At 39.8% G+C, this 13,691-nt stretch overlaps 1 protein-coding gene across 2 annotated transcripts in view; it reads left to right on the forward strand.

Moving 5' to 3' along the window:
* The window catches only part of LOC128618996 (teashirt homolog 2), a 52,585-nt gene extending 39,744 nt beyond the window's left edge, over positions 1 to 12,841 (forward strand). For both annotated transcript variants that reach the window (XM_053642783.1, XM_053642782.1), the window contains exon 2: positions 7,452 to 12,841. In XM_053642783.1, the coding sequence (XP_053498758.1) occupies positions 7,517 to 10,477 (2,961 nt within the window). In that variant the 5' untranslated portion in view covers positions 7,452 to 7,516 and the 3' untranslated portion in view covers positions 10,478 to 12,841. The remainder of the gene's footprint in view (positions 1 to 7,451) is intronic.
* Positions 12,842 to 13,691: the final 850 nt, after the last annotated feature.

Consider the following 13,691-nt stretch of genomic DNA (forward strand, 5'->3'; position numbering starts at 1 on the left):
CATTTATCCGCATGAACGGTTCATGTTTAGTGAAGGACGTAATGCACTTTAAGTAACATCTCCTTCATGCATGCAAAAATTAACTCTAATCCAGTGCTTGTCCACTTTCCAGTCTAAAACCTGGAAGAGACATAAACACACACACACACACACACACACACAGAGAGTGTACTACAATAGCTTTGTAATCAGCTGTAATTTCTGCATGCATGTTTGACTATTTGGCTTCAGAGCAGAACGTTCGCCTACAAAAACACGTCTGTGGAGAAAGACGTGAACCGAAAATGCCCTGGGATATAATATTAGGCTGTGAATTAGATCTGATTTCCAGCCATGGTATAATGCTTTGTGTAGGTTTTTGGCAGCCATAAAGTGATTATGAGCTTTTTAACCAGTAGCTCTGGCATTTCTCACCTCATCTTGACACATCACAGAGCTGGCAAATGTTTGCACAGCTCTGTCTTTGCCGGCTGCTCAATATTGGTAAATGGTTTAATTGAGCCGGTTACGGATTAACCGAGGAAGCACGAGCGGTGAAAGCGTATGGATTTCTTAATTAAAAAAAAAAAAGGTTTAGATAATTTACTGAAAAGTGAAATACCTGAGCCTGGCTTGTTAATTATGGAAATTTAATCAGACGGTGTCAGAAAAGAAAGTCTTGCAAGCGTAATAGATGCATTCATTCGTTAATTAAAGAGAAATAACCGAAGAAACAATTGCGAGTGATTGTTAGGATTAAGGTCATTTCTCTCTCATTTTACTTTAAGTTTATGGGTTTGCATTGTTTTATTTTATTTTATTTTTTTTCCCCGCCCCCTAATGAGTGCACAGTAGAGCTGGACAATATGACAATAAAATATCCTTATTGTGATCAAATGTCACGCTATGCTATTCTGAGAGTTTGTTGGTACTGTGATGTTTTTATTATTATTATTTTTAAAATAAATAAATAAATAAATAAATAAAAACTAATTACAAACTGGCCGATTTTTGTTCAAATTTTATATGTAATATTTAAAATTGTAAAATGTTATATATAAATATTATATATAATTATATAATAATATATAATTAATAATTATATATAATAATATATAATATATTATATTATATTAATATAAAAATATAGTATATTATATATTATATAATTTTTTTTTTTTTACAAACATCATATAAATGTATTTTTGTAGACATTAAATAAAGCATTTTGTGCACAAACCTATATATTGTGATGCATATGGTGTATCATAGAAACACCTATAAGAATCATGATATTTTTGTCATATCGCCCACCCCTAGTGCACAGCGACTTTTCATGCCCACTCAGAACTTTGCCCACATCTAACACGGATCGTTTGCATCCGCCGTATTTTTCTTTGTGCTACATAGCAGGAAAGGAAGCAGGCCAGAATAAATGAGAGCCTCTTGGTGCTACTGTGATTTATCAAAGTCTCCTTGTGCTGCAACTCTGCTGGCTGTAAGACTCTTGAACTCTATATAGGGCACCGTCAGGTAAATCCACAGCGGACTTGGCTGTCATAGCTGATGACGAAAATCAATAACCAAACCAATATATCCAACGAAGGTGTGCCTCTGTACGGCGGAGTCTAGCACAAGATTTCACCAATCGCCTGACGCGGGTCATTAGCGCATGTCTGTGTGTACGTGCGCACTGCATTCTTATGTGAGACACGACATCCCTGTCTGTCTGTTCCGCCATCTCTCTGTCTGTCTCACTCACTCTCTCTCTCTCTCTCTCTCTCTCTCTTTTTTTAAAGCATGGCATAAATCCTGGAGATGAAAATGTCATGGAGCAGGTTCATTTTGCAAAGAGGTTTTGATTGCCATGCGCGTGTAATTGATTGTCCCAAGGACAGGGGGAAATCTAGAAATGTCATAACAGCCTCTGCTTAGGTCGCTCCCACTGCTAGGCAATCAATGAGAAGTAAAAAGAGCTATCGATTGGCGTGGGGCAAAAGGGGGGGAAAAAAAAAAAAGCCTGTAGCCTGAGATGGGCAAGCGAGCCATGGCGAAAGTGCCCTAGACGTGCAGACCTGTCAACGGCACCTCGAAATTAGAGCGTCTCGCGTACAGATAGTGTTACCTCTTGGGCCCTGAATGCTTCTGCTGTCTCCTGGACACAAACGTACACCTGATGGAAATGTTACAGCTACAGGGTTATATGTTGATGTGGCACACGCTAGTAACCCTACCAGAAGGGAACTTGGGAAGGACACAGGATTCGCTGAACTCTGATGGTGATAAAAGTAGCTACAGTGTTTCACAAGAACTGCAATGATCCAATGCTTCACAGTGCTGCTTGAAAGTTTGTGAAATTTTATATATATATATATATTTCTGCATAAATATGAGCTGAAACATCTGATTTAGTCCTAAAAGTAGATAAAGAGAACCCAGTTAAACAAATGATACAAAAATATCAATATTATAATTGGTCAATTATCTATTGAGGAAAAGGATCCAATGTTACATATCTGTTAGTGGCAAAAGTATGTGAACCTTTTGGATTCAGTATCTAGTGTGACCCCGCTTGTACATCAATAACTGCAATTAAACATTTCCAGTAACTGTCGATCAGTCCTGCACATCGACTCGGAGGAGTTTTATCCCGTTCCTCAGTACAGAACAGCTTCAGCTCTGGGATGTTGGTGGGTTTCCTCACATGAACTGCTTGCTTCAGATCCTTCCACAACATTTCTATTGGATTAAAGTCAGGACTTTGACTTGGCCGTTCCAAAACATTCACTTTATTCTTCTTTAACCGTTCTTTGGTAGAATGACTCGTGTGTTTAGGATCGTTGTCTTGCTGCATGACTCACTTTCTCTTCAGATTCAGAGCATGGACAGATGGCCTGACATTTTCCTTTAAAATTCGCTGGTATGATTCAGAATTCATTGTTCCATCAGTGCTGGCAAGCCGTCCTGACCCAGATGCAGTAAAACCCGAAACCACGATACTACCACCACCATGTTTCACAGATGGGATAAGGTTCTTATGCTGGAATGCGGTGTTTTCCTTTCTCCATACATAATGCTTTTCATTTAAACCAGAAACTCTATTTTTGGTCTCATCCGTCAACAATCCAATAGCCTTCTGGTTCGTCCACGTGATTTTTAGCAAATGCAGACAGGCAGCAATGTTCTTTTTGTAGAGCAGTGGCTTTCTCCTTGCAGTCCTGCCATGCACACCATTTGTTGTCCAGTGATCTCCTGATGGTGGACTCATGAACATTAACGTCAGTCCTTAGTTGCTTAGAACATTAGCTTTTAGTTGCTTAGAAGTTACACTGGGTACCTTTGTGACCTTGTGGACTATTACATGCCTTAATCTTGGAGTGATCTTTGTTAGTAACAATGGTGTGAATTTCCTCCGTTTGTACACAATCTGTCTGACTGTGGATCGGTGGAGTCCAAACTCCTTAGAGATGGTTTTCCAGCCTGATGAGCGTCAACAAATCTCTTTTTCTGAGTTCCTCAGAAATCTCCTTTGTTCATGCCATGAGACACTTCCACAAACACGTGTTGTGAAGATCAGACTCCGATAGATCCCTGTTCTTTAATTAAAACGGGGCGCTCACTCACACCTGATTGCAATCAATGGGATGACAAGCACCTGACTCTAATTCTGCCTTTAAATTAAATTAAACTGCTAATTCTGGAAGTTCACATACACTCACAGATATGTAATATCGGATCATTTTCCTCAATAAATAAACGGCCAAGTATAATATTTTTGTCTCATTTGTTTAACTGGGTTCTCGTCGTCTACTTTTAGGACTTGTGTGTGTGAAAATGTGATGATGTTTTAGGTCGTATTTATGCAGCAATCTAGAAAATTCTAAAGGGTTCACAAACTTTCAAGCACCACTCAAAAGGAATGCAAATCAAGCCATTGACAGATTCACTTCTAGCTCATTCCAAAACACACTCCCAATGTGATTTACCAGCAGTATTACTATAAGAGCAGTTAAAGAGCACTTGTAATTATGCAGACGTCGGAGCAATACTACAGAACGCTGTAGCTTCCGATGGTTTATACGCTCTCAGGCTCTTGATTGACAGATTTACTCCAAACACAACTCGGTCCGTCTCACCAAGAGCGATTAGCCTACAGTGTTGCAATTCCTAAACGCCAGCTCCGTTGAGAATTATATATTGACCACCCTCGGCTTAACTCGGTGTCAAACGTCTGACCGAGTTGCGTAATTTTTTTTTTTTTTTTTTTGCAATCTCATTACAAAAAAAAATAAAAAATACTTGTGCTATGGCGTACATAAAAACGTGATCAATCCAACATTGCATGGATATCCAGAAGAAATCTTTTAGTCACTAAAAACACAAGTCTACAAGGAATTCGTGATGGTGTTGGATTCAAAAACAGAGAGCACAGTTCACACAATATACAACAATTTACAGCGAGTTAGTTTTGCAAAGCCCCTAATATACAAGAGCTCGTTCTGGTCGAAAGAAATTATATGTGAGTTTAGCAATAAAAGAACAAACACATGAGACACCAGAACACTGTGGCTGCTTCTCTTGGCGCTGTGGTGAACATCATATCCAGTAAGGAGCAATATTTTGGTTGGCAATATGTTTTTTTTTTGTTTTTTTTTTTTTACTGTGAGCATTGTTGATTGTAATAAGTCAGATGCAATGGAACATTCAGTGTTTTAGCATCGCCTCTCCATTGACCGTGCCTTTAAAGGGAGTAGAGCTTATAGGTTGGGTATTTAAAACTGGTTACGTTTTGAGAAAAGGAAATGGTTGATTAACAATGAAAGCAGACTCTTAAAAGATGTGTATTCGGCTTGTGTATGCGAATCATACGTGCTCCGCCCGGTGTACGCTCTGCTGTCTAGTCCTGCACGGCCGTTTGGCCGACAACCAGCGAGCTCTTGAAATCGAGGTCTTGTTATGCCAAGAGTCCGTTCCAATGGATTAATGTTATAAACACTTCAAGTGGCTGATTTATGGCAGACACCTTAGGTTTCTTGACCTTTGCATATCTCTGTCTGAAGATATAAATTTGTTTTGACATAGATTGGAGGGTTTACAGGAGTTTATGACATGCTAAATCTCAGCATCAGCATGCCAGCCCCTTATTTTGCGAGCCTATTTAAATCAAAGGCAGCCTTCATGAGTTTGAAAGAGCGCAGAGCACCAAACAGCCTCCTATCATCACTTCTACCTGATAGCTATTCCTAAATTCACTGAGGGTTAAAACACAAGGGTGCTCCGTGCTCGGGCTCAATTCAAATAATATATAGGTTAGTGAGCATTAATAAAAACGAATACAAATGGTCCCTGTCTTAGTTCAAGTTATGCTTTACTTGTTTTATTGACCTGAACGTCAGTGATTGATGGTAGGAGCATGGGATTTCATTGTAATTACCCTGGCTGTGGTATTGTGTCCTGATGTCGCTGTAGCGGTTTAGCACGGCAGACTGGCCTAACTCTTAATGTCTTGAGGGCCTGTGCCCTTGCATTTGATCTTGTATTCTGGATCCCTGCTGCTTGGCAGAGATCAGAGGCTGGCAAAAAGAAGCTTACTCTTACAAATGGCTTAGGGAGGAAATGCTAAGGGATTTTTATTTTTTTTAAAAATTTTTTTCCAAGACATCTGGGGGGGGGGGGGGGGGGGGTTTGAGGTTAATTTGTGCTTTTGATGGCATTAAAATACAGCAGAGCATGCAGCTTCAAAACAGTGGATCAGTGTTCGAAAGAGTGCCTGTTTTTATATTTAGTATCAAATCATGATTAGAAGGTCCAATCCAAGTTGTACCAGAGAAAGTGCTTTTAAAATGAATCATTAACATGTTTCGCTTTTTTAAATAAAAAAAAAAAACAATTGCAATTAATTGAAAAGGTCAGGGAAAAATTCGGATGTAAATTGCCTCAGATTTACTTAGAGTTCAGGTAATTACTAGCTGCGTCTGTATATCCAAGGTGTCAAATAGCATAATTTATTAACGCTTTATTTTCTTCAGCAGAGAATTCACCCTGAGCCTCTGTTTTATAGGTTAAACTACATGTAGAAGTTGTATACTATATGTTCTCCTGCTCGTTCTTACAGGGTAGCTCATGAAAACATAATGTTTTCCTCATACAGTCAAAAGTTCATCAGAGCAATCCGGTGCCTACATGGAGAATATTTGTAAACAGTTTTGTTCCCACCAGCGCTATTAAAAATGTCACGAACATGCAGAAATATTCCAGTCTGGTTTTTTTTTTTGTTTTGTTTTTTTTTTAAGACCTGCGAACCTCAGCGACTACAAATAAGTAGTCTTGTTAGAATTGTTCGCTAAAACCGGCCATTGTGTTTTTGTTTATAGCTATGCAGTATGCTATTAATGCTCTCATTAGACATATATACCTTAATCTAACATCACAAAGGAAGAGAGATCACCCAGTTATAGTCCAGAGCTCTTCAGTTATGTGAAATCTATGTATAGGGTATACACCCATTTCAATGCATAAAACATGATTTCCTTCTCAAGCACCAGGAGATGGTAAGAGTATTCCGTGAAGCATTCACTCATCTTGGTCTGCTGCATGTTAAATCTTGATGTTGTTGGATCAAGGTCACCACGCACTGGGAATCCGTTTTCCTGTGTGCAAGGCCTCCGTTCTGCGTGCATTCTCCATGTTTGTTTTCAGAGTCTGAATCCCGTTTCCATCTTCATCCATTAGCTGGCAGCAGTTCACCTCCAGGCTTCCTCTTGAGGCGCCTTTAAAATATTGATAAAAAAGTCTTATTTTCAGAGTCCAAATGCTGAAGGCCTAGAGGGGGCTGCACATGGTAGTACTTTTAAAGCTTACAATCGACAGTTCTCTGTGTTGAGTGTAACTCAAAATGGAATATTAACCACAGGAAATGCAAGTGTCTGGTCCCATATATATATATATATATATATATATATATATATATATATATATATATATATATATATATATATATATAATATTATTTCACTAAAAGCTCTTATGCCTGGAACAACTTCTGAATTTTGAACGGGCAGCCAAATGTGTAGTTATTGGAATATAAACTATATACATACACGGTATAGTATAGAAATCTATATCTTAAAAAGAGAGAATCGGACCAATCTTACTTTTTTTTTTTTTTTTTTTTATCAGTTCCGATTTTTTTTTTTTTTTTGTATTCCTGTACATTTTACAGTTCTTGGATTCAAAAAGAACTTTTCCCCCACTTTTTAGATCATTCAAGACAATCAATTCTGTTTACCTCTAATTAAATTTTGGAAGATATTAAAAATGGAATATGCACCCTAACTTTAATCAGTCAGGAATAGATTAAATAGGACATCATCTCTTGAGCTATCCCATCATGTACACAGGACACCTTTTATAGCACTGTCTTAGATCTTTCTGAATCACAGATACGATCTTTTTTTCTTTTTCTTTTTCAGTGTATGAGCCAGATGATGATGTTGGTGCCCCTGAACCAGTGGCAGAAGAGGAGGGAGGAAATGACATGCAGAATGAAGATGAGGGGTCTGAAAAGACCAGCGCTAAGATTCCTGAGGACAAGGAAACGGACAACAAGAGCAGCTACAGCTTCCAGAATTCTCCTGTAAGTGTCTTGTCCAACCAGGAGGTCGAACTGGAGTCCCGTCTGAGTGATGGCAGTGATAGACTATCTGACTTCAAGGCCTCTTCCCCACCAGAGAGCCTGAGGGACAATGAGAATCATGGTTCAAAACCCAAAGATGAGATGTACAGTAGCCTTGAGAAAATGAGGGCAACTTATGTCAACTTCCTCTCAGACTCCTACTGGACAAATATTGGACTAGACCTTAAGGTTGGTAACACCGGCAGCAAGCCAAACTGCGACAGCTCCAATGCAAGCACTAAGCGTGAGTTCGACTGGCATCAGGATGCACTGTCCAAAACTTTACAGCAAACACTGTCCCCAAAACCTGTGTCTAAGCCCAACCTGTTCAGCTCTGTGCACCTGTACAGACAAAGCAGCAAAGCATGTGGTACAGTGTTCACAGGGGCCAGTCGCTTCCGCTGCAAAGACTGCAGTGCAGCATATGACACCTTGGTAGAATTGACCGTGCATATGAACAAGAGCGGTCACTACCAAGATGACAACCATAGCAGACAAGGGATTGCCTCCACTTCATCTTCCAAAAGTCGGAAGAGGAACCTACAAGACATGGAAGGCAAGGAGGATGCCCAAAAAGTGCTGAAATGTATGTTTTGTGGCCATTCTTTTGACTCTCTCCAAGACCTAAGTGTCCACATGATTAAAACTAAACATTACCAGAAAGTGCCTTTGAAAGAACCTATTCCAGTAATCACTCCTAAATTAGTTCCACCAACAAAGAAGCGTGCCTTTGAATCTACAAGGCCTTGTTCCCCCGACTCCACCACCGGTACTATAGGCTACAGTGAAGCCCAGAGGTCATCTGGTCTTACAAACGCTCCAAACAACCGTTATGGCTATCAAAATGGTGCTAGCTACACATGGCAGTTTGAAACATGCAAATCCCAGATTCTAAAGTGCATGGAATGCGGAAGTTCACATGATACCCTTCAACAGCTGACCACTCATATGATGGTCACTGGTCATTTCATCAAAGTGACAAACTCCGCATCCAAGAAGGGTAAACAGTTAACTCTTGATCCATTAGCATTAGAGAAGATGCAGACACTAGCGGAACCCACTTGTAATGAATCTGAGGGGCAGAAGGCCTCGCCAAAAACTACTGCCTCTGGGGATTCTCAGAAAATGTCCCCAAAGGTAAAGAAACCTGACCAAGAAGAAGAGAGAAGTAAGGATGAGCAGCAAGATGGGGCAGATCAAAAGTGTACTGATGCTAGTTTTAAATATCCATACCTACGAGAGGAGGACCTGGAACAAGGGGCCAGTGGAGGGGGCGATATACTGAAGTCTTTAGCCAACACAGTGGCTACAGCAATTAATAAGGCACAGACGGGGACACCCAGCTGGAGTGCTTACCCCAGCATACATGCAGCTTACCAGCTATCAGGTGTAATTAAGAGCGCCCCTCTTTCTGCGTCTCCCCCCATACAGGTTAAACAGAATCACAGCCACAGATTGAGGCTCATTGCCCCCAAAGGAAAGTTTTATCAGGGACTTCGAGGACATGAGACTTTCCAGGGACATCACAATCCAGACATCAAAAAGGAGAGGGGAGGTGTATCTGATGACAAAGAGAGCCAGAACAGCAAGTTTGATCTGGCAGAGAATGATGACAGTGATTGTCAGGATGATTCCTCTTCCTCTTCAAAGCTGGATGCAGACTGTGTAAGTGAAGGGAATGACACGATCAAAGGGAAGTTGAGCCCAGCTTTCTCTGACACAGCCAACCCTTCACCAAGCCCTCCTGCCAGCAATGGGCACAGCAGTTCCTCAGACCTTGTCAGCGACTCTCAGGAAGTCCCTACTATAAACCCTTTAAGTGCACTACAGTCTGTCCTGAACAATCATTTGGGGAAGGCAAATAAGCCAAGGCAAGAGGGTGTTCTGTCTCAACGTATCCAACCTATATTCTCAGAACTAAGCCGAGGCCTTGAGAAACCTGGCTCAGTGCTCACGTCCTCTGCTGTAATCAGGGCCAACAGCAACTTCATCTTCACAAATAATGACCAGCCAATAGACTTAACAAAAAACAAACACAAACTGAGTTCCTCTCTCTCGTCACAATCCTCCACTCCTATGCCTCAGAAACATGCACTGTCTGACATTGCTGATATGGTAAAGGTTCTTCCCAAAGCCACAACGCCAAAGCCCTCAATACCATCTAGAGTGCCTGCGATGAAACTGGAGTCAGACGTGAGGCGGTTCGAAGACGTATCCAGTGAGGTGTATTCTGTCCACAAACGTAAAGGCAGGCAATCAAACTGGAACCCTCAGCATTTGCTCATTCTTCAAGCCCAGTTTGCTTCCAGTCTCTTTCAGACCTCCGAGGGCAAGTATCTTCTCTCCGATCTTGGTCCTCAAGAACGGATGCACATCTCCAAGTTTACCGGACTCTCAATGACTACCATCAGCCACTGGCTAGCCAACGTTAAATACCAACTTAGGAAAACAGGTGGGACCAAATTTTTAAAGAACATGGACACGGGCCATCCGGTCTTCTACTGCAACGACTGCGCGTCGCAGTTTCGAATGCCGTCCGCTTTCATATCCCATCTTGAATCCCATCTTGGCTTTCAGATCAAAGACATGAGCAAACTGCCAGTCGAGCACCAGACAAAGGTAGCAGAGCCTGAACTGGCGAAAGCTTTCAGTGTTAGAGTGACAGAAGCACTGGTGACAGAAGAAGACATTGACTCGAAATTCAAATGCAAGCTTTGTAGTCGGACATTCGCCAGCAACCATGCGGTCAAACTTCACTTGAGTAAAACTCACAGCAAATCTCCAGAGAATCATTCACAATTTGTTGAAATGGACAAAGAGTAGCTTGGTTGGTTTCTACTATATATAGTTTTGTTGTTAATAATTGTAATTGCTCTGCTTTTCTATATAAAAAAAATAATAATAATAATAACGGGTGAAAATTATTTTTTTCATGTTACATGTAGCATTAAGTAGTATGCTCATCAATTTAAACTGAAACATTTCATCATGTTAAGGACAAATGGACACTGGCTGGATTTAGAAGGAAGTGTAAGTAAATGCATTGCAAAAGATTCTGAAATGAATCCATTGACATAAGTCTTTGCACTCTGCTCAATTGCATCACCAGTAATGAACTGTATTATTGCTTGAAACATAACTGCTGATGTTTGCATGCGATAGCTCTGGCTATGACTATTTATTTGTATGATATGGCAAGTTTTAATTGTAATACTTTTAACAGCAAATTGATGATGCATTAACTATAAGCTCTGATGATGCACCTGAGTTGACGAATGTTCAAACAGGTAGCCAAACACACATTTCCACCAAAAAAAAAAAAAAAAATTTAAAAAAAAAAAAAAAAAACCCAAATAAAAAAATTATAATAATAAATGGGGGGGGGAGAAAGAAAAATAAATGTACAGTACATTATTCTGTAAAATATTTGTGTTGCAATGATAGAACAGAAAAGCACTTTAATAAATGTTTAATCACCAGTTTAGGCTCAGATTCGGTATGTGAGTTAACAGATTTAGACAACTTTGACATAAAGATGTCTCACATCGATGTGTATATATAGCACTGCAGAAAAATGTGTCTCATCAAACCGAGGATAGTGAGACAGAACGTACTGCACCTTTTATACCAGTAAAAAAATAAATCATTAACATTTTTCTACCTGCCTTCCTGCATTTATTTTGCGTACGGCACCAATCTTATGAGTTGTTTTCAGGGGGAAATAAATGAAGACTTTGGGGGAAAATAATTTGGACAATTGCTCAATGAACATTTCTTGTGTTGTTTTGGCTCTCGTTTTAGCACATTTTACTGGTTTGTTGGCCTGGTATGTGGCATAATGACGATCCATTAATGCATAAAAAAAAAAAGCTATTAACGCTATTAACCAAAAAAGAAAGGAAAAAAAAAATTCCTGGTACAAGGTTAAATACACACTTGAAATTTTAGCTACATGCAGATTACAATGGAAGGCCATAGTGGTTATTTCATTTCCACCGAATATTTTTTTTTACCACTAATATCTTAGATATGCTAATGAACCTTCATTTCATTACTGCATATGCTATGAGCCGTGCCTATATCATAACAATTAAAAATATCTCCCTCAGCCTCTCTCGTTTTAGAGCTATTAAAGAATAATTACCGTCTAAGTACATAAACAATTAATGTTTTTTTTTTATTATTATTTCTTTTCTTTTTTTTTCCCCCTACCAGTCAAGTCCTCAATTACTACTCCCTATCATATCTGTTTTATAACTGCCAACTGACATTTGATGGGAAATGGGAGGAAGCATCTGTGCTTTGGTGATTTGAGCATTCTGACACCAACTCGCCCTCCACTGCTGAAAACGAGGAGGCAATCACGCCGTTCATCAGACGACTCCTAATGCAGTTCTAGTGTTCAGCAATAATTCCACCTTGCATTTATAATTGCAGGCATAGATCCCACACCTCAGTGCACAGATTAAAGCCATAAATTATTTAGTGCCTTGCTTCGCCAATGGATCCACAATTCCCCTCTGTCAAGGCATTATCCTTCAGCTTAGCAACTTCTTTTCAAATGGAAGCCAGAGGATGATTTAAGATATGGTTGAATAATATGACAAAATAAATGCGATATTCCGGCCATTTGTGTTCCTTAATTAAAACCGAGAGTCTCTGAAGTGGCTCGTCAAATGGAAGTGTGCCGTGACTGCAGTAAGTCACAGCCGAGTCATTTAGCCTTTTGCGCTTAATGGGGAAATTTTAAATGACCACGCTAGTGGATGGGCATTTGTGGCATGAGGGCATTTGAAATGGCTTTTGGAGGTAGCAGCTCAATGTCAGCGATTCGCATTAAGCCATAGAAAGAATATCCTTTCATCAATGTACTCAGGGCTAGGAAATTAGCTGTTTCTAATATTAATTCAGGCCAATAATTCAAAGTCATTCGAGATTTATTGCCACATTAAAGGCGAGCTTGAATCGGATGCACAATCATGAGCTAAAACAACCCAACAATTAATTGTGCCTCATATGTTTGCGCACAAGGGGGGGAGGACTAAACAAATAAATAAAAGTGCTGATTATGATACTAACAGCACCATCATGCCTAAGAAATAGAAAAAAAAAAATTATTAATGTTGCATTTCGAGAACCTAATCTTTGCATATGTAAACAGCTTGAGAGTATGTGCCCATGCATTTGTCTCATTTTCTTGCAAATAGATCAACACAGACAGATTATTTTCGAATGCTTAATCCAGCAAATGGGTTCCACTTCTTCTTCTTCTTTTTTTTTTTTCTTTTTCTTTTTTTTTTTTTTTCTTTTCTCCAAGCTTGTGTGTATCAGCTTGTCAGGCTGCCACTTGAAAAGTGTCAGTCCTCCACCTAATTAAGTCACCGTGCTGGAAAAGTGCTGTGTGCATCTAGACACTGATTTAAAACCACGCAGAAATAAAACATTTTAACTGCACTAACTGGACTGAAAATACACCCAAATCTATTGGGGAAAATGTCATGGAGCAGTTAAGTGTCACATGTCAAATGAGCAGCAAAATAATAGGAAGAACCCAGAGAAGGATGTAGGAACCAAATGATTTTATTAGGACATTTCGCTGGTTTTTACATATTCCCCAAGACAGATGCAAAATTGGTCATATTGTTTAACCTTGGCTGTCAATTATTGTGAACCTTTTTTTTCCCCATCTAAGTGTGCAACCTTCACAGTCTCACTAGCTGCTGAAGATTTTCTCCCACATCATGGTTAAGATTACAGCTCTTCCTGTTATAAATCCTTTTTCAGTTTCTTGAACTCAAAACCATCAACAAAAAAAAAAAAAAAAAAACAGTTGGCCTGCTGAAAGCGCTTCAGAAGTACAGAATGGCGCCGTGAGTCTTTAGGAAACGGTTGGAGGTGGGAAATGCAGGGCTCGCAGCTGCAACCTTGGCAGACGGACCATGTTTGAGCTTTAGGTCAGCGAACTCTGGCTGTGTTTACAGGACGAAGGGGAACGGCTGAAATCTGCTGGAGTCGCTGCTGATTCGTGTCACAGTGA

The sequence above is a fragment of the Ictalurus furcatus genome, chromosome 15 (genome assembly GCF_023375685.1).
Source record: "Ictalurus furcatus strain D&B chromosome 15, Billie_1.0, whole genome shotgun sequence".
In the NCBI taxonomy this organism is placed as follows: domain Eukaryota; kingdom Metazoa; phylum Chordata; class Actinopteri; order Siluriformes; family Ictaluridae; genus Ictalurus; species Ictalurus furcatus.